The following is a 25,261-nucleotide window of genomic DNA, read 5'->3' on the forward strand; positions in this document are numbered from 1 at the left end:
GGGGGTGCAGTTCTCTGTGTCCGACACTGGGTGCTGCTTGAGAGGGAAGAGCTGCTGTGGTGTAACGGGAGACCGAGGTGCGACGTGGAAAGGCAGCACGCATTGCTTTTATAATGCAAAAACAATGAAATCCATCGACACCATGAGAACACATCTGTCAGCTTTCAGTGTCACTGAGTCACTAATGTGAAGAAGAAGGAGCAGAAGAAGAAGAAGTCATGGACGGGGGGTTGACTATCACTTTTATATCGGTTGCGATGTTTGTAGGTTGTTTTGCACTTGGATTCATTCCACTGTTGTTCAGACTCTCTGAGGTAAGTGTCTGATTGCTAATCTTCAGCCGGCAGCTTTTCCAAACAGTCATTATTTAGTCACGATGCCGCAATTGATTGAATCAAACTTTATTTTATTCTGCAGTGTTTATTCTTGATGTGTGCCAGGCTGCGTTCCAATGGTTTACACCGTAGATAATGTTTAAGGAGTTCTTATTAATGAACAGCAATTGCTTATTATTATGAAAATCTTGAGAAATCGCTCCAGCCAGTTAGGTCTGTCAAATACATCACTGTGGGGAAGCATCCTACTGATCAGCTGTGAACCACGTGTTGATCCCCAGAAAAGCCTGCGGTTTGTCTCCATCCTGGGAGCAGGACTCCTGTGTGGGACAGCACTGGCCATCACCATCCCAGAAGGAGTGGGCTTACTGGAAGAATCATGGAGAGGTGAGCAGACGCCTATAGTTGCCAACTGATCAAACCTAATCCACGCCATCCTCACGCACTGAATGTAGCCTCCACTTGTAACCCTTTGAGATGAGTGATGAAGCGCACGGGTGATGAGAGCAGGCTCATAATTGCTGCTCTGCTTTGTCTTTTATGTGGATTTGATCAAAAGCTCTTCCCGTCCTTCATCTTCTCTCTGCAGCATCCTCATCCTCTGATGTGCCATCCAGTCTGAATGCCAGTGAAATAAATAGAAATGCAACTTCCACAGAGAGAGGCCCTCCACCTCGGTTCTTTATTGGGGTGGCTTTAACTTCCGGGTTCACCTTGATGTTTGTAGTGGATCAGATCGGAAGTTACTTTTCCATGCGCGGCAAGTTGGCTTTTTCATTTTCATTCATGTGAAATCTACACACGTACCTTTTTATTTATAACCACAACACGTGCAAATGTCTCATTTCAGGCCGAACAACTCGTTTGCCTAACAGTGTTGGCATCACAGCTACTTTGGGGCTGCTCATTCATGCTGCAGGTATTTATTTACCATTAAATTTCTTGTATTATGACTTGTGTTTGCTCAAGATATTTCAGAGAGTTCCAGGCCACAGAGCTCTGGAGTTGTTCATTTCCTCATGTGATTCAGCATGTGATTCCTTCACTGTTTGAGTCTTTTATGTTTTAAATGAACTACTTTTTTCTGAGTCAATAGGGACTCCTGGAGGCTTAAGCTTCAACTTTATAGTCCAATCTGGGAAAATTGGCATGTATCGCAGCAAAACCAGACTCATGCATCAGTTTGATCTAATGTTGTAAAGAAAATGAACAATTGAAGAAGTCTATATCTGTGACCATTAATAAGACTTTTGTTTTTCTTAAAGCGGATGGATTCGCTGTGGGAGCAGCTGTAGCCACGGGACAAGTGACAGTGCAAGTTATAGTATTTTTAGCTGTGATTCTACACAAGGTACGATTCCCTGACAGAACATTTCAGTGAAATATACACTAGTACCAATCACAAACAAGTTGTAATAAAAATGATAATAAGACCTGACCATCTTACTAATCTCTCAGGCACCTGCAGCTTTTGGTCTGGTCTCCTTTCTGATGCATGCAGGCCTTGAAAAGAAGTACATTCAGGGGCATTTACTGGCCTTTTCAGCTGCAGCACCTGTACTTGCCATCCCCACTTACTTCATATTACATGCAGTAAGAAAGCACATATCAGCCATCTTGTGTCCTGCTATACAGTTTCAGCTAGTGGTTCGGTAACGATTTGATTTGATGTGTTTGTGTCTGCAGTCTGGCAGTTCATCTCAGAACCAGCTCAGTGCGACAGGTGTGGCAATGCTCTTCTCAGCTGGCACTTTCCTCTACGTGGCCACAGTGCATGTTCTTCCTGAGGTCAGCAGCAGCAGCAGGATGGACCAAACTCCCCCGGACCTCCAGCCGCACACTGGAGCCGAGGCCCACCATCAGCGGCACCTGGGGCTCCTGGAGAGCCTCACTCTGATCCTTGGGGTCGGGCTCCCGATGGTGCTGGCTCTCGGGCTGCGCGACGACTGACAAAGAAACGTCTGTCTCATATACTGCAGTGTCTATGGCACAATGATTGAATAGACAAAATGTGCCTTGAAAGAGAGTTTTACCTTGCTGTGTTAAGGCTCAGTGAAGCTTGCTTTTGAGTGCAGCTATTGTTTGTGCGTCAAAAAAGCTCTTCAGTGTCTATAAAGAATCTGATAGCTAGTAGACTAGTTTCCATTCCAGGAATGAAGAAGAGCGCCATTTGTTGCCAAGTTTGTATTTAATACACCTTCTCAATGCCCTTTCATTGTCTGACAAATAAACCAAAAAGTTGAGGACATGACATGTTCAGTGGTGAAATCCCAGTAACTGAGTAGATTTACAGGAACAACCAACTAATCTGATACTGTAAGAGAGCTAGGATGCATTGTTTGTATAGTCAGGAGCTCAAAAACAGAACCAGGTTTTCAGTTTATCAATGTGCAATAAAATAGGAGAGTTCTTATCAGTACATCTGCCAAACTGCCCCCCTGCCATCTCTCCACACATTCTATTATGAATCATGCAAAAGTTAAGAAGGAGCTGAAAGGATTAGATTTCACTGGAATTGTACCTCGGACAATTTCATGTGACAAATAAAAATGGATTAATTGAAACCCTCTTAGATGTGAGGTGGAACATCAGCCACAATATGTAGGAAGTCCAGCAGCTCTTTACATCTGATATATAATAATAATAATACGCGAGTCACAGAAACAGGTGGTATTGTATGTAACTGGGGTTTTAAAGTGGGTACTTCCAATCTCAGATGTTTTATTGAATTTATGTCCATGTCACTTAAAGATTTAGGGTTATCTCTCTTTCAGTTCCTTATTTAGCATATAATGTATGCAGAAGTCTACTTGAAATAAAAACATGTCTGCTTGTGTTATGATGGCTTATTCGACTGCAAACTAGACAACCATGCCATTGTTGAATACAGATATGGGGGAAAAAAATGTCATTAAGGCATTTTACACTGTAAAGTATGATTTATTCATAAAATGTTGTAAAACATTTAAATACTAAGAAGTTATAAACACTCCATTTCTTATGGTCCAGAACAGAAGTGACATTTGAAATCAGGTGCCGGAGCACTGGCAGCTTTTAGGTTTCTATTCTCAGCACTCACAAATGTCATACTAACTTGAGTCCAGGAACTAGGTTCTGCTTTAATATTGTAATTTAATTCAAAGCTGTGCTTAATCTGCCCTATTTTACACATAGAAAACATTACAAAAATGTTTCTAGTGAAACGTGGCAATATGGTAAGACACTGACAGCTGTCAGAGGACCAGAAAAAAACAACACAATGGTGCGGCCTCTTACGCCCTCCATGCTCATCCAGAGCGCTCCAGCTCGTTTCAACTTCAACCCCTCTAAACTCTCTCATAACTCCTCTCTTATCTGTACTCCACTGGCTGCTAATGGCTGCTCATATCAAATTCAAAACACTGATGTCAGCCTTCAAGCCCCCCCATGGCTACAGACCACCATTTAAGCCTTCACTCTCTGGTCTGCAGCCTTCACCGGCACTGCTCAACTCCCCCCATCCTCTACATCCGACCATTGTAGGGGTGTAACACTACATTGTGTCATGTTGGATCACTAAATACAAACTGCTTGATTTGATGCATGTGTTGAAACAAACAAATGATCATGTGTGGTATATAAGCAAAGCAAAACAATTCTGTGCTGTGGCTCACAGAGCAAAGATGTTTTTTGTTACTATATGGAAGCTTGTTATATACCGTGAAAAGCATTGGGTCCAAACCTAGGGGTCAGTAGCCCCCAAAGGGTCCAAAGATAAATCACAGGGGTTGCATGATGAGTCACAGCATACAAAAGAAAAAACAATATCTTTAATTACAAAATTAAGTTTATTTTATCAGACCGTTCTCTTATTTTGACTTTTGTATAGAATGTTTTGTTATATCTGAAAATCAGTTCTCTGGGCGGGCAAAGCAGAGACAGGGGAGGTAACCTTGCTCCTTATGACCTCACAAGGAGCAAGATTCCAGATCGGCCCATCTGAGCTTTCATTTTCTCAAAAAAACTCATAAAGTGACATTTTCATGCCATGGGGACCTTTAAGATGGATTTTATAAAATCGGTGTGATCCGAAAAAGTCTAGGTCAGGAACCTGTATCAAAGTTGTTTGAATAATACCCAGCCCCAGAGCTCACCACGTCTTTCATAGTTTGATGCGGCTCATGGAGGCAGTCAGCTGAGCCTCCAGGGCCATCTGATCAAAGGTCCGACTGTGCGTCTGCTGTCTCACTCTCTCCCTCATGTGAAAGGAGGCCCGGGCCAGCCTGTGCGCCTCCTCCTGAACCTGCTCCCGCTGTCTCCGCAGCCTCTCCCTCCTCCAGTCCTTCACGAAGACGCGGCTCTCTCTGACCCTCCTCATCGCCTCCTCCTCTCTCTGTAGCCTCTCTCTCAGCCTCTGGTGGCACAGCTGCCTGTGCTCGTTGTGCCGGTGTGTCTGCTGAGCTCTGTTCCTCTGCTGGGCCGAGGCGTGCAGCGCGGCTCTCTCCATGCGCCGCTGGCTCAGCTGCACCAGGAGTTTTTTGTGTGTGAGCTGCTGGAAGCTCTGCAGCTTGGCCCTCTGCTGCGCTCTCCGGATCTGCTCTTCCTCGCGGGCTGCCCGCTCCTTCTGCTCCCTCAGCCGGGCCTCTACGGCCTGCGCACGTTTCTCGCACGAGTGTCGCAGCTTCTTCTCCAGCTTGCTCCTCATCTGCTCCCCCTCTTCCTCCACCTGTTGCTCCACCTGGTGTTTCAGCAGGATGTGTCGTAGGAGCTCTCTGCCATTTTCCTCCTGCAGCCTCTGCCTCTCCTTCATCCCCTGCCGCCCTTTGCTCCTCCTGGCCTTCTGCTCCTTCTCCGCCGCTACCTGTCTCTCCCTCTCTCGCTCTCTTTCCTCCGTCTCCTCCTTCTCCCTCAGCAGCTTCTCCTGGTAGCGCTTGCGAGCCCACGCTTCTCTCTGCGCGGCCTCTGTCTTTCCTCTGCGCTGTCCCTCCACCTCCTCTTTCATCCTCCTCCAGCGGTCTTCTTGCAGCAGCACCTCCAGCTCGTGCCGTCCCGCTTCCTCGGTCTCCCGGCGCTCCCTCAGCCTCCGGCGGGCCTCCAGCTCCTCGTGCCAGCGTTGCATACTCTGCCTCAGCTTCTTCCTCCTGGTTTTCTCCGCCTGAGCCCGTTGGGCCTCCTCCTGCCTGCGGGCCTCCTGGCGCTCCTGTTCCCCCCGCTGACAGAGCTTCAGGGAAGCCTGCTCCTCCTGGTGCTTCACCAACATGAGAGCTGCTATCTTGCGGTCTCTCTCTGGTACTGTGACACCCATGTCCCTTTGAATGTCCTCGGTGAGCCGCTCCAGTTTCATCTCAGTAGCCGGTGTGTGTCTGAGGTCCCCCAGACTGAAGCTGCAGACTGTGCTCCTCTCCGGGTCTCTGTGAGAACACGAGGACCTGCTTGCAGATGTCCCTTTAAAGCACAGACCTGCATACGGGACGGACCCCGTCGTCCGTCTGTCCCTCGAGTGATCCTCCTTCAGTTTGGTGTCAGGCCCTGGCGCTTTATTAGCGCCGGGCCACCTGTCCTCAGCCGCCCGGATAATCCTCTCCCTCTCTTCTCGGCACATTTGTAAAAGCTTAATTCTCTCCTTTTCGTAGGATTCGTGCATAGCTCTCATCGCCCCGAAGGGCACGTCGTGCTGCTCAGCGATCAGCTCGTTTAGCGATTTAATCAGAAGGGCCACGGGTTTGACACCGAGCCGTGTACAGGACTCCAGCGAGCGGGGACTCGTTAAAACATAGCGAGTCCTCTCTGCTTCGGCCGAGTTCAGGTTGGTCAGGTCCAGACGAGGCCCAGGAGACGTGGACCTCAGCTCCCCCATAATAAAAAAACCACAGTTAAATTAGCCTACCTGGGTGAATGCTAACTTCAGGTGCTCAAAATGTGCCGTTTCTGTTTCCGTGCTCATCCCCGCGGGCTCTTCTTTCAGCTTCCCAGCACGGAGAGGTCATGGAGGGATTAGCTGCTCAGCTGTAACTGACAGACTGAGAGGTCGAGGCTTGACATGTTTCCCCTCGCCATTTAAAGCCAGCGTTATAAGAAAACGTAAAGAGATCATAGCATATAGGCCTATTAGATTCGATCTTTTTTCTTGCAGTCAAATTACTTAATTAGCTAACATTTAAGTAGCCTATACTAGTCTAATACACCTTGCCATTAGAAACATTTAGCGTATTTGAGTAAAATAATAAATAATATAGGGCTGGGTATGAATCCATGGGCATGACAGGTAGCCAAGGTATAAAATGAATAGGTATAATGATAAAAAAAGGAAAAAGGCTAATGTTTTTTATAGCCTATATCAATTAACTTTCATGGGGTTAGTTTTAAAAAAAAATTAAATTCAATTGTTCTCAATTCAATAGGCTAACATGTGAAACGTTGTAGGCTGCTTTTAAGTAAACATTTTAACTTGTTTTAATAAAAAATAAAAAAAATAAAGAAAAACAGTAGCCTAACCTCCAGGGCTCCCTTGTAAACTCCAGGGCTCCCTTGTAAAAGAAATTTGACTATCTCAATGGGACATCACCTGGTAAAATAAAGGATAAATAAAAATAAATAAATAAATAAATAACCTAAAACTTGCCATTTAAATAAAGTCGTGTCAGGTCAACAGACTGTAACGTTAGGCCTATCAAAGATCTGGTTCGACCTAAGACCCAAGACCAGACCATTAGACTGTGGACCCATAGACAGTATATAAGTACATAAGTGTGGACCAGACCCATTGACATATGTCGGTACCATAGACAGTATATAATGGACCAATAGACCCCGTTGCTCTGGACGGAGACCAGTGAAGGCTATTAGAAGCACTTTTCCGGTGATGGCCAGCTTTACTGCGCAGCCTCCAACTGAGAGAATGTGACGTGAGCAACGTGTCTGAAAGTTGGAAGTCTTCTGGTAGCTGTGCCAAGAGAAATCTCAATCATTCCCAATCTTACAGATACGGAGAGTGTAGGTGGATGTAAGGAGATAACATGGGCACAGGCTAATTATTGCTAGTTAACATTAGTAATTAAACCTAAACAGCTCATGTAAGTCGAAACTGCCTGCGAGCTTCTCCTGTACTATACGGTAATTCCTCTACTATGCGACAGTAAGTCACTTGGTTATGACACAATCGTTAGCTTATTTTTACAAAAGCGTCTGCTACGGAGCCATAACGTGAGGTACAAGGTAATGAAGCCTTTTATACATTGTCGTGTTTCTTTGGAACTAAACAATGGTCTTCAAACATTTCTGATGTAAAGTTATTCGCAGTCAAGTGACGTAAAAAAAAAAATGGCAGTCAGCGGAATGCTAACAGGAGTTGATGGCCAGTTAACAACAAAATGGCGCCATAGATGGCTCGAGTTCTGAAGCGAAGCTTACCCCCTTGGTCGGTACACGATACATTCTGCCTGCACGATCCGTTCTGCACATGCGCGATCCGTTCTGCACATGCGCAAAATGTTCGCGCATGCGCTGTTGTACGAGGATTTACGACTGCACAATCTGTTCCACGCTTCCGGTCAACAGCCAAGCTAACATTAGTTACGCTTCCGGTCAACAGCCAAGCTAAGGGTAGGGTTCCACCAAGGGGGTAAGCTTCGCTTCAGAACTCGAGCCATCTATGGCGCCATTTTGTTGCTAACTGGCCATCACTCCTGTTAGCATTCCGCTGACCACCATTTTTTTTTTACGTCACTTGACTGCAAATAACTTTACATCTGAAATGTTTGAAGACTCTATTTGTCCGTTGTTTAGTTCCAAAGAAACACGACAATGTATAAAAGGCTCCATTACCTTGTACCTCACGTTATGGCTCCGTAGCAGACGTTTTTGTAAATATAAGCTAACGATTGTGTCATAACCAAGTGACTTACTGTCGCATAGTAGAGGAATTACCGTATAGTACAGGAGAAGCTCGCAGGCAGTTTCGACTTACATGAGCTGTTTAGGTTTAATTACTAATGTTAACTGGCATGTTAGTTAGCAATAATTAGCCTGTGCTTATGTTATCTCCTTACATATACATACGCTCTCCGTATCTGTAAGATTGGAAATGATTGAGATTTCTCTTGGCACAGCTACCAGAAGACTTACAACTTTCAGACACGTTGCTCACGTTACATTCTCTCAGTTGGAGGCTGCGCAGTAAAGCTTCCACACAGCGAAACACCTCGCGAATTTCGGCCAGCGAAAGTTTGCCTCGGGGGCGTGGTCGCGAAAACAACACGCAAGACCGCAAAATCTTTTTTAAATGTCCCAGGCATAGACAGTATATAATGGACCAACAGACCCCGTTGCTCTGGACGGAGACCAGTGAAGGCTATTAGAAGCACTTTTCCGGTGATGGCCAGCTTTACTGCGCAGCCTCCAACTGAGAGAATGTGACATGAGCAACGTGTCTGAAAGTTGTAAGTCTTCTGGTAGCTGTGCCAAGAGAAATCTCAATCATTCCCAATCTTACAGATACGGAGACTGTAGGTGTATGTAAGGAGATAACATGGGCACAGGCTAATTATTGATCACTAACATGCTAGTTAACATTAGTAATTAAACCTAAACATCTCATGTAAGTCGAAACTGCCTGCGAGCTTCTCCTGTACTATACGGTAATTCCTCTACTATGCGACAGTAAGTCACTTGGTTATGACACAATTGTTAGCCTATTTTTACAAAAACGTCTGCTACGGAGCCATAACGTGAGGTACAAGGTAATGGAGCCTTTTATACATTGTCGTGTTTCTTTGGAACTAAACAACGGACAAATAGAGTCTTTAAACGCTTCAGATGTAAAGTTATTCGCAGTCAAGTGATGTAAAAAAAAAATGGCGGTCAGCGGAATGCTAACAGGAGGTGATGGCCAGTTAGCAACAAAATGGCGCCATGATGGCTCGAGTTCTGAAACGAAGCTTACCCCCTTGGTCCCAGGCTGTCAGAAGACAGGGCGGTAAAAATGCACAGCAGCACACCATCTGTAAAATGTTAGCTCATAAATGCTCTGGTAACCTGGCTATGTAGCCTAGCTGCCTTGCTATGTTTACAATGAAATGCAATGTCCGAACATGCTAGCGGGTGACCTGTTGGCTAGCTGAATCATTTTGAGTGTTTAAACTATCTACAGTGGTCTATTTGGTGGTGTGTTTGCCCTGTTTAAGTTTGTGTGACATATAAACAACAATTTGTGTTGCTACAAGCGTCAATGTTCGCCAGCAAAACATGTAATCAAACAAATGCACAAGTAGCCTGGCTAGCTAGCTACCTGGCTAGGCTACAATGAAATCCAATGTCCGAACATGCTAGCGATTAGCCTGTCGGCTAGCTGAAAACTTCCGAGTGTTTAAACTAACATATTCAGTGATCTATTTAGTAGTGTATGTGCCCTAACTAAGTTCGTGTGTCATATAAAACACAATTTGTGTTGATAGAAGTACCGATGTTCGTGTAGAAACATTTTAATCACTTCAAAATTTTCATGATACGGCGCTGATAACCTCCGCCTTCTTGGTCAGACTTTTTTTGTAACTCCCGCCTCCAAACACAAAGACACGGACCTGATTGGTTCTCGAGTGGTCCTTATTTGAATAAAGTTAAACTTTCGTCAACTTTATTTCGCTCCCCTCGGCGATTCGCTCTCATCTCGCTCAATCAGGGCGAATTTTGTCTCCATTCAACCTCAATGAGAGCAAAGCGAAATTTCACTGTGTGGAAACCTACCGTAACGTTAGTTTAGCTAACAGCTAATTTGGCTAACCGCTAGCTGAGACAGCATGTAATAACTTTAAAAGACCCTCAAAATAAAACGTAAAAATAAACGTTAACTTAACATATATAACAGCTGTTTTGTCAGTTCTACTTTACTTGTGCTCATTTAAAATCCAATCACTCAACACTTGTCTTTATTTTTATAACTGTAAAGTCTTAATGTAGCTGTAGCCTGCTTTTCCCATTAAGTTTGACTTAGAGTCATTTTAGACTGAATCTAGCTGTCAGCTAGTGGTTAGCCGAATTAGCTGTTAGCTAAACTAACGTTAGCTTTCTGTTGGAGGCTAGCCATAGGCTAGCGTGGAACAGATCGTGCAGGTCGTAAACAGTAATATCTTGCGCATGTGCAGAACGGATCGTGCAGGCAGAACCATTGACATATATATAAGGGCAGAACGGATCGTGTACCGACAACATATATAAAAGACCAGACCATGCCAGACGCCAGCGTTCTTCTTAGGGTGGCTGCGCAAGATTGCGGTGTGAGTGCACGTACGCTTCGGAGCTGTTCACCTTCAGACTTGCATATTAGAGGAAACATAGTTACTTTAAGTAAATTGCTGGAGATATCTTAATGCAAAGTTGAGTGCATCGTGTCAACTTATTGTTCTGCTCGTTTCGTGTAGAATTCTCGCCTCTTAACGACACACGTGGGGAAAAACTTTGGCTAACAGCATCGCTAGCTAGCTTACCACAACTACGGTAGCATGCAGGTACCAATGGACAATCCGCTTATGAACAACATACATGATTACTGAATGGGAAATGCACCTGTGATCTCTCTCGGGGGAACCAGATCTCACCCCTCTCCCCATATCTCCTAACACAACTCCCTCAAAACCTCCTGTTCCAAAGAAAATGAAGTCGCAGCGCTCCTTGGATCTAGACAGTGAAGGTATTGTGCAGAAAATATCTGTCATGTTCAACACAAGAATCGACTCTCTGGAAAAGAGTGTGGAGAGAATGATTTCCAACAATACACTGAAGATTGAGGGGTTAAAGAAGACTGTTGATTTTGCCTGCGCTGAGATCCGTGAAGTGAAAGGTAAAGTGACGCACATTGATGGCAGAGTCAATGTAGCGGAGAAAAAGGCAAGCTTACTGGATCAACGAATAACTGAGCTGGAAAACTACTCGCGACGGTGGAACCTGCGTCTCTACGGTACGGCTGAAAACAAAGACCAGAACGTCCGCCAAGAGGTTATACACATCTGTCAGTCCATCCTGCCGGAGCACAAGGCCAAATTCCCCGATGTCATTGATTCGGTGCACCGTCTTGGCCAACCAAAGAAAGATGCCACCAAGCCTCGAAGGATAATTCTACAATTTGGTGCCCGTATATACCGCGACGCTGTCTGGAAAGCTGCAAAGAAGTCAACCTTCCTTCAAAACAACAAGCTACGTTTTGCCGAAGACCTGTCCCCAGCAGTCAGAGAGCGAAGGTCGCAGCTGTGGCCACTGGTGGCTAAAGCGCGAGAACAAGGGAAAGCTGCTTACTTCGTGGGTGGTCGAGCCTTTTTTCTTTGGAGTTGAACTGTTTCCAGATACCTGAAAGTGGTAGACGCCACACCTGTCTACATGTGCCCTAAGCCGAGTTAAGTTATAACAACCAAAATGCTTTTCACTCACTGTGTGTATGTTTCTCTCTGTTTTGAGAGTCACTTTCTTGTTTAAATATTTTTCTAAGGGCTGTTGAGCACTTTAATGACACTCAACTGTTTATGTTTACAAGACATCTATTACATCCAGTTTTTTTTTTTTTTTTTTTTTTTTTATTTGCAATGTTCTATAGGCTAACATTTTATGTCTATTAATGGCCAATAACTGGTATGTGTTAGTTGTCGACTGAGAACCTAGGTACCTCAAAAGTTTTCACTGCTTTACTAAGTTCCTCTATGCACTTTTTTTTTTTAAGTTAAATGGTGCAGCTCCTTGCAGTAAGGTTAAAGTCTAGTTTTATCCAAACTTTACTTCTTATATTGTTCTAGCTGTTGTTGTTAATACGTCTTTAGCTATCATTACTCTAAATGCCAGGGGGATAAGGAATATTGTTAAGCGCAAGGCGTTATTTTTGTTTCTCAAGCAGCACAAATCTGATTTCTGTGTCATTCAAGAGTCACACTCAGTTCCGGATGATGGAAGATTATGGAGATCCCAATGGGGAAATGATCTGTGGCAAGCTCATGGGTCTGAACATTCTGCTGGTGTTGCGACTCTAAAATATAACTTTCCAGGGACTATTCTATTATCTGTCAGTGATGCATCAGGTCATTTCATTTTTCAAGTGTTAACCATTGAAAACTTTACTTTGATAATTATTAACATATATGGCTATAACTCTAACCATGAGAACGACATAATGCTTGAAACTTTAGAGAAACATATACAAAATACCCTTAATAACTTTCCAAATTCATGTATAGTAATAGGGGGGGATTTCAACATGGTTTTAGATCACAACATTGACTGTTGGCCTCCACGTTTTTCCTCAGCAGTAAATGAAAACTTAAAATTATTTATGCAAAAATTTTAACTTGATTGATGTTTGGAGGTTTAACAATCCTAACATAAATGCTTTTACTTGGAGTAATAGGAATGCCACCAGACGTTCACAATTGGACTATTGGTTAGTTTCTGATCATTTGAATATTGATAAAATATCAGTTAATATCATCACAACTCCATTAACAGATCATAATGCAGTCTCCATATTTATCCCCTTACACTCTGCCCCCTCTACAAGATGTAGAAATGCTTACTGGAAATTAAACAGTTCGCTTTTACAACATAATGTGGTAAAATCAGGCATAAAAAAAATTATTTTGGAATAAAGCAAAGTCTGAGGATGCTTTTGGTAGCAATTGGGAACTTCTCAAATTTAAAACTGGCCAATATTTGAGGAATTATGGTAGTATCCTATCCAAAAATCGTAGATTGGAGGAAGAAAGAGTGGTCTTTAAAATAATTTCTTTGTACCAGAAGGACCCCGCAGATATTTCAAAGGAGGAACGACTGACCTTAATTTCGGAACAACTTAAACTAAATGAGATTTACTCCAACAAAGCAGAAGGTGCCTTTATAAGGTCAAGAAAAAGGTGGATTGAAGAAGGGGAACAGAACTCTGCTTATTTTTTCGGCTTAGAAAGATATCATGGGAAATTCAATTTAATCCAGCAACTTAATATTAACGATTCTGTAACTGATAATCCGAAGACCATAGCTGATTTCTGTTCGGACTTATATAGAAATTTATACAAATCAAATTACTGCCATAATTCAACCACTACATTCTTGAACAATCTTACCGTCACACCAGTGTCTCAAGATAATAGGAAACTCTGCAATGAACCTATAACCTTGCAGGAAATCACATTTGCAATTGAACATTGTAAAACTAACAAATCTCCTGGAGTTGATGGCCTCTCTGCAGAGTTCTATGGGGCTTTTACACAAGATTTAGCTCCCTTTCTACTTGAAGTGATTTTAGAAAGTGTTGAAAAAGGTTCTCTACCTCCGTCACTGACCCAAGGTTTAATTACATTAATCCCTAAACCCAAAAAAGATCCACTGTTTATTGATAATTGGCGACCTATTTCATTACTCAACACTGACTACAAAATGTTTGCCTCAATCATCGCAAAACGATTAAAAAATGTTTTCAAGTCAAATCAGGATTCATGAGAAAAAGACATATCTCTAACAATATTCGGCTTGTCTTTTTAATTGATTATTCATATTTATGTCCTAACGATAGTTTTATCTTTTTCTTGGACTTCTATAAAGCCTTTGACACAGTAGAACATAACTTCATATTTCAAACTATTGAGAAATTTGGTTTTGGTGAATTTTTCTGTAAAGCTGTTAGAACAATGTACTGCAAAGGCAATAGCTCTATCAGAGTAAAAAATGGGACATCACCGAGATTTGACTTGCAAAGAGGCATCTGGCAGGGCTGCCGTGCCTCTCCCTACCTATTCATTTTATATACACAACTTCTTTCCACCCATATTAAAAATAGTGCCTTTAAAAGGAATTTCAATTGCAGAAAGAGAAGTTATCCTCACCCAACTAGCAGATGATACTACTTTATTTTAAAAAAATGCCAGCCAAGTGCCAATCGCTATCAAAACAATAGAATTATTTTCCGCAGCTTCCTGACTCTGCTTAAATCTGAAGAAATGTGAACTTTTTTTCCCTTAAAGAAAGCGACACCTCCCAGATCTGTAACATACCAATCAAGGATAAGATTACTTATCTAGGGATTACTATAATGAAAAATGAGGAGGAGAGATGCTCTGAAAACTTTAACTTGATTAGTGATAAGACAAAGAAAAAGCTTAAACAATGGCTGCAGAGAGACTTATCCTTGAAAGGACGAGTATTGTTGACTAAAGCAGAAGGTTTATCCCGTCTTACCTATGCAGCTATCCCCTTATTTGTCAACAAAAAGCTCTGTAATTCCATTGATAAATTACTTTTCAATTTTATTTGGAAAAACAAGACGCATTATGTGAAAAACTCTGTTATTATGAACGCCTTTGAACGTGGTGGTCTTAACTTTCTTGATTTTACAACCCTTAATAATACTTTCAAAATAAATTGGATAAAGCAGTTTCTAATGAATCCCACTTCTACATGGAATTTTATACCTAGCTATATTTTCTCTAAAGTTGGTGGTTTTAAATATTTACTTTTGTGTGATTATAAAATAGAAAAAATTCCCTTAAGTTTATCTAAATTCCACAAACAAATGCTCTTAGCATGGTCATTAATCTACAAACATAATTTCTCCCCACATAGGTGCTTCATCTGGAATAATCGGCTTATTAAATTCAAGAATAAATCTTTATTCTATAAAACTTGGTTTGATAATAACATTCTAGTGTCCCAACTACTAAATGGTAATGGATCATTGCTGAATTATTCTGAATTCATTCATACTTTTGGCATTCCAATCACCCCAAGAGAGTTTGCAATTGTTATGGATGCCATCCCATCTGGTATTTTAACTCTCTTAAAAGGGACTGGAAAACCAGTTTGCTTACCAGCTTTGGACCCTAAGTTGACCTCAATTGGTAATATGTGTTTCGCTTCCACAACTAGAAATAATAATCGTAACATTCGCTCTTTATTCCAGAAAGAGGTCATCAGCACCCCTAATGTTGTTCCCTATTGGTCTAACTTTGTTGACAACCTGAACTGGAAGATTATTTGGAATCTTCCTTACAAGTACCTCCTTACGAATAAAGTAAGAGAAGTCTCTTTCAAAATCATACACAGGTATTATCCTGCTAAGCAATATCTTCTTAGGTTTAAGCTTGACATTTGTGTTAACTGTTCGTTATGTGGAATATGTCCAGAATCATTGGTGCACCTGCTTTGGCAATGTCCCTATACCATCATGTTCTGGAAGGATTTATCTCGATACATTACTGATAAACTTATCGCTGATTTTTCTTTGTTGTGGAAAGATGTACTGTTTGGTTTCCATGACAACACAAGTAAAAAACAGAAAGAAATATATCTAGTAAACTTATTGATCATTTTAGGGAAATATCATATTCACAAAGCCAAATTTAGTAACTCTAAACCTTCTTTTATTGCTTTTGGTAAGGAAACTGAGCAATACATCAAAACCATCTATGACTCAAAAAATAAGAAAGCTGCTAAAACCATTCAGTTATGCTCTTTTTTTTATGTTTTTATTTGAATCTCCCCCTGGCTCTCTTCACTAATGTGTTTTTTTTTCTGTATTAATGACTGATTGTTTATGCTGTACTGTACTGTTTGTATCGTATAGTTTTAATAAAGATTGTTTATAAAAAAAATAAACCATGCCAGACGCCGTTCTAGTTACCCTGACAACAAAACAATGAATTTAAAATAAAGAGCGGCTCTCTTAGTTCACACCCACCAGACACTTACTTAATTAGCGCGCCATCTGCCGGTGAGTAACCATAGTGAGTAACCCGGGGATGACTGGCTGCTGCTTTTATATATGTCAATGGGCTGCTGACGTGTTTTGACTGTTTGACTGCCGCCCTAAAGCATGGTGCTGTTGAAGTTAGTTCCGTATTCGTCAGACGTTTATAAACCTGAAATTGAGAGAACATTTGATTCTCTTAATACATCCATGTTGAGATCTCGACAAGCTTGCATGATTGAAAGGATGTTATTCCACAGTAGTGCTGCAAATTAGATTTTAAGAATATAGACAGTTGTGTATGGCAGCTTGCCAATCAAGATCAATTAGCTCTGGTAGGCTATGTCTGCTCCACATTTTGTTTTTGTTGTATTTTGAAGCACTGATGAGGACCTGTTACATGTATTTTAAGAAGATGTTTATACAGCCTGCATACAGTGACCGCTTTGTTATTATTATTTTGCGCATGGGGGTTGACACAGCTGTGACACCTTTTCATGCTTTCGGTCACCACATTTGCAAGAGATTCCTGCCTTATTAGTTGGATTAGATAATAATTCTGATCGACGTATGCTAAGCATGTTCTTTGTTTTATTATTATTATTTTTGAATACAAATGCATTATTAATATTAAAGTAGAATATTCCATTTGCGAGTTTCCATTTCTCCCAGATAAGAAAGTAACGTTAATACGAAACTAACTTCATCATCGTCAACATTTCTGAACTGCTCCTGACGCGCCTTCTTGCTACACAGGTATGAGGTATGTTAATGTTATCTCAAGAATAATTAATAGATCTAGCTAACGTTAGTTTACCAGGGCACGCTTTTAGTTTACTTTTAGTGTGACCTTTGCTAAGACAGAAGAGCTAGGTCTAAACGTTCAGCTACGTTGCTAATGCTAACAACTGTTTTTACCAGCTAGCTAACATCGGCTAACGTTTGCTCAGACCAAAGATGAACTGAAACCTAACTGAAAAGAGATTGTGAACTACTCCGTGCTTGCGTTAGCCGCCGGTGTTGTGCCGAGTTTTGCCAACTCCCGGGTAGCAGAGAAATGTTACTACTGAGTTTAATAAAACAATAATGACTTTAAACTTTTAAAAGTCTTCGGGTTATTTATCACAATTGATAAAGCTGACAAAGAAGATTATATCATTTTTAAACTATTTTACTTTAAAATGCACTAGTTTTCCCGTGCGGATGAATTTCTCGGCAGGCATGCAAAACTCAGCATAACACCTTTTCGGCAGACGTTTGCTTCTGGTTTGACTGATAGCCGATCAGAGTTTGGGTTTTTAAACGTATTTTAGCTGCTTTGGTATGTTGTTGTTAACCACGTAACGTTATTATGCAATTTGCAGTAACACCAAGGCTGTGCTTCGTTGAAAAATATAATGTAACGCCAGTGTTAAGTAGTTATATCGTTTTGCAGTAGCTAAACTATGGTTAATTCCCATTTAGCACGTATGTGGTACGACATCGGTAATTCAAATGCATTATATTAATCACGTTGTGTTAATCTACTTTTTATTTAATCTGACACTTGAAACATTTTGCACCGCGGCCTACCTACCTCGTAAATGCGCTAGAGTATTGGATTTCTATCTTGTTTTTCCTTACGTCTTTGGCTAAACTTTCACCAAACCAGCTCTGTTTGGTTTACACGTCGCAGAATAAGGATAACAATTTAATAACGTATCCAGAATCAGATTGCCTTCGTACTCTTCTTTTTTTCCTTCCAAGAATTGTTTTCAGAAGCTAGTTAATTGGCTATAACATTCCAAAACAGAAACATACTCTGTTTATTTGGTCGTGTTTCCCTCTCAAAACACACAGCTCGTTCACTGACTGACAAACGTTAACGTCAAACATGAAGAGGACCAGAGGCGGTGGTGATGAGGAGTCTCCCCGGCAGAATGGTTCTGCTGGCCGAAGGAAAGGAAACCAACAGCAGGATGACGGGGACGACGGTGGCTGTGCTATCGGCCCACCTGACCTGCAAGACGAGGACAACGACCCGGGACTCAGGAGAGAAATACGGAGCAAGTACAGGGACCTCATCAATTCAGTGACGCGTAAGTAAGACGGACAGGCAGGTTGGGCTGACAGCCGACGCAGTTGTTGTTGTTTTTGTTTGTTGTTGACACGTCTTTGATGTATTTCCTTGTGTTTTTTCCTCTAGAGAATAGGGAAGATATGCTGAGTCCCTCCAACAACAAGCTCACCGAAGTTTTACAAGAGGCAGTCAAACTTTTTAAAGATGGTAGGTGTGAGATACAATACAACCATAGAAATGTTGAATTTGGGCTGCAATCCAGTGACTATGCCTGTTGCATGAATAGAGGGTTGTGCATTCAGTAAACTGAAAGTATGGAGGCGAGGCGAGCCACAGTGTTGCACTACACAATAAATAAATGTTCTCAAGCAGAGCAAAATCTTAATACTAGCATCTGCATTGAAAAAAAATATGCATCCAAAGTTGCATGTTGTCCCAGTGCCTGATTGTGTTTCTGGTTTATTCCCATAGTCCAAACACATGCAGGTTGGGTTAATTGGTGGGTCTATATCCACGATGTTGCACTTCTGGGATTGTTCCAATGCCGCAGGAAATTCCCCCCATGTCTTTTCACCAATGTCCGTTTCCTTCCACTTTCTTTGTGTTGGAATTCTAAACTCGGGTGGATTCATGAGGACTATGGTTAACTGCTCCTCAGATCTCTGCAGGGTAAATCCAGACAGCTAGCTAGACTATCTGTGCGGAGCTTAGTGCCGCCCAACACGATTGTGATTGGTTTAAAGAAATGCCAGTAAACCAGAGCACGTTTTTCTCCCATCCCGGAATGCTGTGTGGACTAGCCAGACCCTCCTCCGCAGTGCTGTGGATGATGGTCTGGCAAAGCGAGACTAGTTAATTTGTGACTCTAAATTGCCTGTTTTAAATTTCTCATTTGCACGCAGTGGAATGATATACTGTATTTGTAGTATCCAAGAGTAACAAGTCATACACTGTGTTCCCTGGCAGTCCGGCAGCCGAGAGAAGCAGCTCTGGATGCCCACCTCCTTGTTGTCGCCACAGACCTGGGAAATGAGAAAGCCAGCCAGCTGTTCACTGAGGGCACTACTTTCGATCCCACTGCTTTTTCTGAGCATCTTGTGAGTGAGTTTATTGTTTATACACATCATAACTGCATACACAATGTGTGTGAGGTGGCCGAGTGTGCTGTTCCTTGTATGAAGTCGAGCTAAAGCAATAAATGACCCACTTTCCTTCTTTACAGCATTTCACACTTCACTTACAATATGTCCCTTCCTTTGGTTTAAAAGCGTAACACACTTGCTGTCATTATTTCATTTAAAACTGGGGAGAAGGGTTTTTCTCCTGTATTAGTCTGATACGTCAATAAAGAGCAGTCAAATAAATATATAGAACTGTGCAACCTAAATTGAATGCACCACAGGCCTGTACTACGAATCAAGATCAACATGCCCTGGATTTATTGCAGATACCCGGCTTCACCAAACCTAACAACCGCGGTCCTGCCTAAGCTGTGACACGACGGGGGTTAACAACTAGTTCAATCAACCCAGGGTTTCCCAATCCAGCGACGTGCGCGTTCACATAAAGGAGGCGGTGTTTGGTCTATATGACCACAAACATCTACCATATTTTACAGAAGAAGAGCAAACGATAATACTACAGAAATATGAAGAACACAGACACGGTTTTACAGGCAAAACGCAATACAGTCAGATAGCCTGACTCCGCCCTCCTACGTACTTCCGCTCAATTTCCATTTCCCTTCAGTACTCCGTCTGGGTTTTTGCTATATTCTTGGGTTTTCTCCGGCTTAATATTTGGCGGGCCAATCAGCGAACAGAGGGAGTGGCTGAGAACGATGACGTTGAGGATGTGCGCTAGAAAGATGCGAGCGAATATCCAGAAGTTAAAGCACGAGCAAGAACAATATTTGCTGAGTTGTGTTGGTGGCCATGATGTTGTGGTCCTTCTCCCCACGGGGTTCGAGAAAAGTTACCCCTCTCTCTCTCTCTCTCTCTCTCTCTCTCTCTCTCTCTCTCTCTCTCTCTCTCTCTCTCTCTGCGCACCGAGCTCCACCGGATCTTCTATAAGAACGGTGACGCCGTTATCAGTCAAGTATTGATTGGTCAGTAGGCGGTGCTTTTACACCGGTTGAGCTCTTTTCTCCAACATAACGTGCTCCCGAGCAGGTTAGGTGTTCAGCATAAGTTACCGTGGTGATTTAACCCGGTAACACGTGATCCACCGTCGTGATACACAAAACCCTCGGTTGAACCTGAAGTTACCTCGTTAACGCCAAATCTTGTTTTGTAGTACAGGCCTTTTTTAAGATTATTTTTTGGGGCATTTTCGGCCCTTTTATTTTGACAGGAAAGCATGTCAGGAATGACATGCAGCAAAGGGACGCAGGTCAGAGTCGATCCCAGGCCCGCTGCGTTGAGGAGTAAACCTCTATATATGGGCGCCCGCTCTACCAACTGAGCTATACGGCTTATATCTTGATGTCAGTGTTATGCACCTCTTAACTCTAACTAGGGACACCTGCTGTTGTTATACAAAACTCACTTAAATGCCAATTTCCTGTCCTGTTTTGGACAAAAACGGGACACTCGCAGCTTTACCTTCAACACAACACAGTTGATGCAAAGTGCTTTACTGTAGAACACAGAAAGAGACTTAACAAAAGAAAAGAGAGCAAAACATAACTAGGACATAAAAAGCACCAGGATAAACTTGTAACAACAATGTAGAAAAAACTGAATATGTTTGTAATGCAAGTAACAAGGCAGTAAGCATGGCAGTGGTCATGTAGGGATCTCTCTTCTTCTCTCCGACAGCTGTCCTTCATGGGTCTCAACCGACTAGAAGACGATGAGGACGAGCAGCAGAACGGCGGTGCAGTTGATGGCTACCTGCCCCAGGATGCTTGGCACCGAGTGGCCAGGAGAGCGGAGTGCTGTTTCAGGACGTCCCCCTCGTTCCATTACATGTGAGTGCCTCGGCGTGTTGTGTGTCAGCTGTGACGTCGTCGGTGCCAGGGCGTTTGCCTGCTTATTGGAACAACCGCTTACGATGACCACCACTAACCTGGAAAAACGGTTTTAAAACGGTAACGTTAATACAGCGTGTCGGAGGAATACAGCATCTCCTGCAGCAGGGAGGCCGAGGCAGAGGGACCGTCACCGCAGCGTTCGCTAACATTAGCTTCTTGTCTCATCTGGGGTCTGATAAACAGGAAATTCAGTGTCCACAACGCTATTTAACTGTAGCTGTCACATTTCACGGGACCCGCGTTAGTGCGAATTTCATGTCGTGGCTTTCGTCACTGTTTGTCACTTTGCCTAAGATTGAGTGACAAGTAGCACTCGGCCTGTTGTTTATGTGGTTGCCGTGACTTGGCGAGTGATGACGTCCTGTCACTGTTCCAGTTGCTCACCCTAAAGGGGAGAGCGAGCGGATGACAGTTCGCTTGAGTTCAGTAAAGCAGACGGCTCGCAGAGTCGTGTAATTACGACTTTATGATTTTTGATAAACAGCTGAAGGAGCAGCGGTGTGCGGTGTACATAGCGGAAACCCTGTTGTGCGTCTGCCCTATTTCTGATACCGTGGCGACAGAAATTTTACCGTTGCGGGCTGCCGCGGTAATATCACCATAGAGGAAACACTGCTGTTGATTTGTAGTCTTGTGTTGAAAATGTACTTAGAGTTTAAACCAGTTTATTAATTATTTATAGGTTCATTATCACATTTTTCCCTGTTTTTATTTTTTTTATTTTTCTGTGGTTTGTTTTTCATCAGGATGGGTTCATTCCATGCAGAGCCGCCTCCTCCAAAGCAAAGGATAGAACGGCAACGGAAGGCACCTAACAAGGAAGCCAAAAGGATAATGCCTACTCAGGTACCTAAACTTCTACATGCATGTGAAGTTACGAGTGTGAGTAATGTGTCCGATAATAAATAGTCCATGATACCCTTAAATAGGGCTGCACGACATTGCGATATTTATTTTTCTGCGATATGAAAAAAGACTGTAATTTTTACAAGATGACATAAATAGCTCTATTTGGAAATAATAAATAATTCTTGACTACTGGGGTGATTTTGTAAGGGAGTGCATCTACATAGAAAATAAAAATGAAAAAGGAACTTTTCTTATGTGAACCATTCTTTGTTGAACTTGAATGCTTTACAAACACCAAAGCAAGGAAGCACTGTGACTACACTGCTGAAGAGATTGTGGAGAGGGAATTTAGGTAGAAATACACTGATGGACTGACATGACACCATTGTATTCATATTATACTATCAATGAATGATATTAATAATACATGCATTTTGCTTCCTCTAAATTTCCGGTTGTGGTCGACTAGCAGGGCCTGCTTTGGTTGTTTGATAAATTGATCATCATTGATTGTGATTGGTGGTTCGCTGTGCATGCAGAGCCTGCATGTCACGCACTAGCAACAAACTGTGTATCCAAAAACACTTAAATCAGTGTAAATGACGTTATATCCGACACAGACTGCTGTTGTAGATTAGTGTTAGGTTTCCAGCGTCGCGGCTTCGAACCGTAATGTTAGTTGGCTTGGGACAGACCCATTGTTTGTTTAGGCTAACTTTATTAGCTTTAGCCTGGCTGGTATCAGCTTTTTGCGGTGATAAATGGCCGGGAGACGTCGTGATTACGTTGCATTAATCAGGTGTTTAGTTTGTCTTTGCTGCGAACTTAAAAAACGTGACTACTGTAACTTCACTACCCATGGAAAAGCATGTCTGTGTCAGCGGCAGCTGCCGCTTACGGTACTTTTCTACACACGGAGAGCCTCGCTTCACATAACAAACCCTGTTGGACTAACGTTCCGTCACATCCACGCGTTGCCCACATGGCCACCTGTCTTAAAGGGGAAGGGTCGGCCGGTAACAGGAGAATGGTGAAAGTTACTTTTTTATCAAGCAGCAAAGAAGTTGTAGCGTCAACATCGCAACGTCCTGCGATGTGACTATTGTGCATGCGCACATCGCGATGTAAATGTAAATGGACTGTATTTATATATAACGCTTTTCTAGTCTTAACAACTACTCAAAGCGCTTTTACATACTACAGGAACCATTCACCATTCCCACACAGGCTGCCGAGGCTGCCGTACAAGGTGTGACGTCCGATTGGCAGGCGACCGCTCTACCACTGAGCCACAGCCGCCCGATGTAGACGATGACTTAAATCTAAATGTTAGCAGCCTCCCATCACCCATCGAAAAAGTCGATTTATCTTTCGAAAGGTATCTTGTCTGAGAGGGTTTTGATGTCCCAGATAATTACTGCATCATGTTAATGTTGTCCGTCAGCTGAAGAAAATGGAAGACTCGAATCAAGAAGCGACAGAGAAAGAGGTGGAAAGGATCCTGGGATACCTGAAGAGTTATTACCAAGACGATCGTGAGTTTAAAGCTGACCTCACAGACATTACCTGTTTCACCACGGTGTAATTATTATTTGCTCACGTGTCCGTGTTTTCTATTGCAGCGACCTCACCGATATCGTATTATGAGTTTGTCATCGACCCCAACTCATTTTCCCGGACAGTGGAGAACATTTTCCACATGTCTTTTCTCATCAGGGTGAGCTGCCTTTGCTGTTGTGTGTTTTGTTGTTTGCCCTCTAGTGACTGTTAACAGGTGTAAACAATGTTGTTTGTGTTTTTAGGATGGGTTGGCACGGATGTATTTGGATAATGACAAATTGCCTTGCATAGGTGAGAGGATGTAACATTTTGTTGTATTATTCAGTCTTAACAATAATAAAGAAAATGTCTTTTAGGTCAGTTATTTTACCAATGTTGTGTGTTTTTGTGTCTTAGCGCCCGTAGAGGAGGGAGAGGTGGACACTGGAGGATCATACAGCCGTAAACAGTGCATTGTCTCCATCAGCCCAAAATTATGGAAGGTTAGCAAGTCTGGCCTGAACATAGAGGATTGAAGCGGGATTTATGCTTCTGCGTTAAAGCTTTAGTGCGTAACTTTTTTATATTAATGATCGTTGCTACAAAGCTAATTAAGACTATCAGCTCCACACAACTCTCTCTGTATTTCTCAGTATGGCTATGTTCAGAAGATTGTGGTGTCCGGTGACTTTCCCGCTCAGAAACTCGAGTGGTAAGATAATTACCTCTTCTGAAGAGTCCATCGTGTTTTTTTTAATCCTCCGTGTCCTTCTTGGCTACTAGCAACTGCGTGGAGGAGGGGTGTGGGGGCGGTGCGCGATCACGGAATGCAGTATTATGTGGACGCGCTGACAGTTTAGTTGTCCTTACTTAGAATTTCTCATGGGAGCGACAGAAACGACTCACTATAGCTTTAAATTGACGCCGTGGCTACGTACATAGGTACGTGGAGACAGGGACCCTACGCCGCAGCCTGATGTGCACCTCTCGAAAAATTTAACTACACGTCGCAGCAATTTAACTACACGTAGCTCGCCGTTGCTTGGTAGCGTTGCATTTCCCTCTACTCATTTCCTGGTTAACTTTTCCTGCTACAGATTTCCCACCGTGGTCAGAAAGCGCAGGGGAGACACTTTGTTTCTCCCACTATGACTCTAGAGTCTTTACTTGCCCCCAAGCTAATTCCCGTCACTCTCTCACTCACTCTACCACACACTCCCCATGCGCACACACACATGCCGGCCCTGCTATTCTCTTAAAAGAGATCGACGCACACACCAACGCACAAGTATAAACTTCAGGCCACTTACGTAGGCTACGGAAAAAGCTCTGCGTGGAGCCTCCGCATAAGCATAAATCACGCTTTAATCTAGAATCTTGTTTTGTGTCTTTGATCATGATTTATTTTTCCAACTCTTTGTCTTTCTCCAGGAGCTCATAGAAGCCTTCGATATCAGAGACACAATGATTCAGCCTCCAAACACGCAGAATGACTGATGGACCCTCCTCCTTTTTGTTAGCTGAAACCCAACATTGTTTTTAGGTGTGTTACTGTTACTGTTTTTTTTTTTTTTTTTTTTTAAATAATAAAAACAAATTGTTAGAAATTTGCAAATGCCAAATTCCAGTATATACCACTCATGTAAACACATAGCATCGTTACTGTGAGATCCTAATTACTCAGTTGCACATTTTGTTTTTATATTTACTTTTTACTGTTTTTAGAAGTTATAATAAAAGAAATTGAATAGAAA

General features: G+C 42.5%; 3 protein-coding genes across 9 annotated transcripts; 2 read left to right on the forward strand and 1 right to left on the reverse strand.

Annotated features, from left to right (window-relative positions):
- The first annotated feature begins 30 nt into the window (after nucleotides 1-30).
- Nucleotides 31-2,586, forward strand: LOC114572152 (zinc transporter ZIP9). Of its 2 annotated transcripts, XM_028603617.1 has the most exons (7): nucleotides 31-314; nucleotides 617-722; nucleotides 925-1,095; nucleotides 1,186-1,254; nucleotides 1,601-1,686; nucleotides 1,794-1,928; nucleotides 2,022-2,586. In XM_028603617.1, the coding sequence occupies exons 1-7, from the start codon at nucleotides 219-221 to the stop codon at nucleotides 2,283-2,285; spliced, it is 927 nt and encodes a 308-aa protein (XP_028459418.1). In that variant the 5' UTR covers nucleotides 31-218; the 3' UTR covers nucleotides 2,286-2,586. The 2 variants fall into 2 exon arrangements, with proteins under 2 accessions (XP_028459418.1, XP_028459417.1); XM_028603616.1 differs by lacking the exon at nucleotides 31-314 and having other exon boundaries at nucleotides 387-722.
- Nucleotides 2,587-4,352: 1,766 nt separating this feature from the next.
- Nucleotides 4,353-6,731, reverse strand: LOC114572343 (coiled-coil domain-containing protein 177). Its single transcript, XM_028603937.1, has one exon. The coding sequence runs from the start codon at nucleotides 6,169-6,171 to the stop codon at nucleotides 4,477-4,479; it is 1,695 nt and encodes a 564-aa protein (XP_028459738.1). The 5' UTR covers nucleotides 6,172-6,731; the 3' UTR covers nucleotides 4,353-4,476.
- A 773-nt stretch (nucleotides 6,732-7,504) lies between these two features.
- Nucleotides 7,505-25,261, forward strand: nsmce4a (NSE4A component of SMC5/6 complex). 6 transcript variants are annotated; one of them, XM_028603394.1, is made up of 11 exons: nucleotides 7,505-7,529; nucleotides 17,866-18,104; nucleotides 18,212-18,292; nucleotides 19,052-19,182; nucleotides 20,905-21,056; nucleotides 21,866-21,965; nucleotides 23,413-23,503; nucleotides 23,591-23,685; nucleotides 23,771-23,819; nucleotides 23,925-24,010; nucleotides 24,939-25,261. In XM_028603394.1, exons 2-11 carry the CDS (start codon nucleotides 17,900-17,902, stop codon nucleotides 25,002-25,004), a joined length of 1,056 nt encoding a protein of 351 aa, XP_028459195.1. In that variant the 5' UTR covers nucleotides 7,505-7,529; nucleotides 17,866-17,899; the 3' UTR covers nucleotides 25,005-25,261. The 6 variants fall into 6 exon arrangements, with proteins under 6 accessions (XP_028459195.1, XP_028459194.1, XP_028459196.1 ...); XM_028603393.1 differs by lacking the exon at nucleotides 7,505-7,529 and adding an exon at nucleotides 9,200-9,288; XM_028603395.1 differs by lacking the exon at nucleotides 7,505-7,529 and adding an exon at nucleotides 16,019-16,050.

This window comes from Perca flavescens, chromosome 17 (genome assembly GCF_004354835.1).
Source record: "Perca flavescens isolate YP-PL-M2 chromosome 17, PFLA_1.0, whole genome shotgun sequence".
Classification (NCBI taxonomy): Eukaryota; Metazoa; Chordata; class Actinopteri; order Perciformes; family Percidae; genus Perca; species Perca flavescens.

Excerpts from the sequence above, each read along its gene's own strand:
- LOC114572152 (XM_028603616.1), top strand. The coding sequence starts at position 515 with ATGAAAATCTTGAGAAATCGCTCCAGCCAGTTAGGTCTGTCAAATACA. Across the intron at positions 1,255-1,600 it reads GCTGCTCATTCATGCTGCAG|CGGATGGATTCGCTGTGGGA; the intron begins GTATTTATTTAC and ends TTTTTCTTAAAG. Across the intron at positions 1,687-1,793 it reads TAGCTGTGATTCTACACAAG|GCACCTGCAGCTTTTGGTCT; the intron begins GTACGATTCCCT and ends CTAATCTCTCAG.
- LOC114572343 (XM_028603937.1), bottom strand. The coding sequence starts at position 6,171 with ATGGGGGAGCTGAGGTCCACGTCTCCTGGGCCTCGTCTGGACCTGACC.
- nsmce4a (XM_028603394.1), top strand. The coding sequence starts at position 17,900 with ATGAAGAGGACCAGAGGCGGTGGTGATGAGGAGTCTCCCCGGCAGAAT. Across the intron at positions 19,183-20,904 it reads CTGCTTTTTCTGAGCATCTT|CTGTCCTTCATGGGTCTCAA; the intron begins GTGAGTGAGTTT and ends TCTCTCCGACAG. Across the intron at positions 21,966-23,412 it reads AAAGGATAATGCCTACTCAG|CTGAAGAAAATGGAAGACTC; the intron begins GTACCTAAACTT and ends GTTGTCCGTCAG.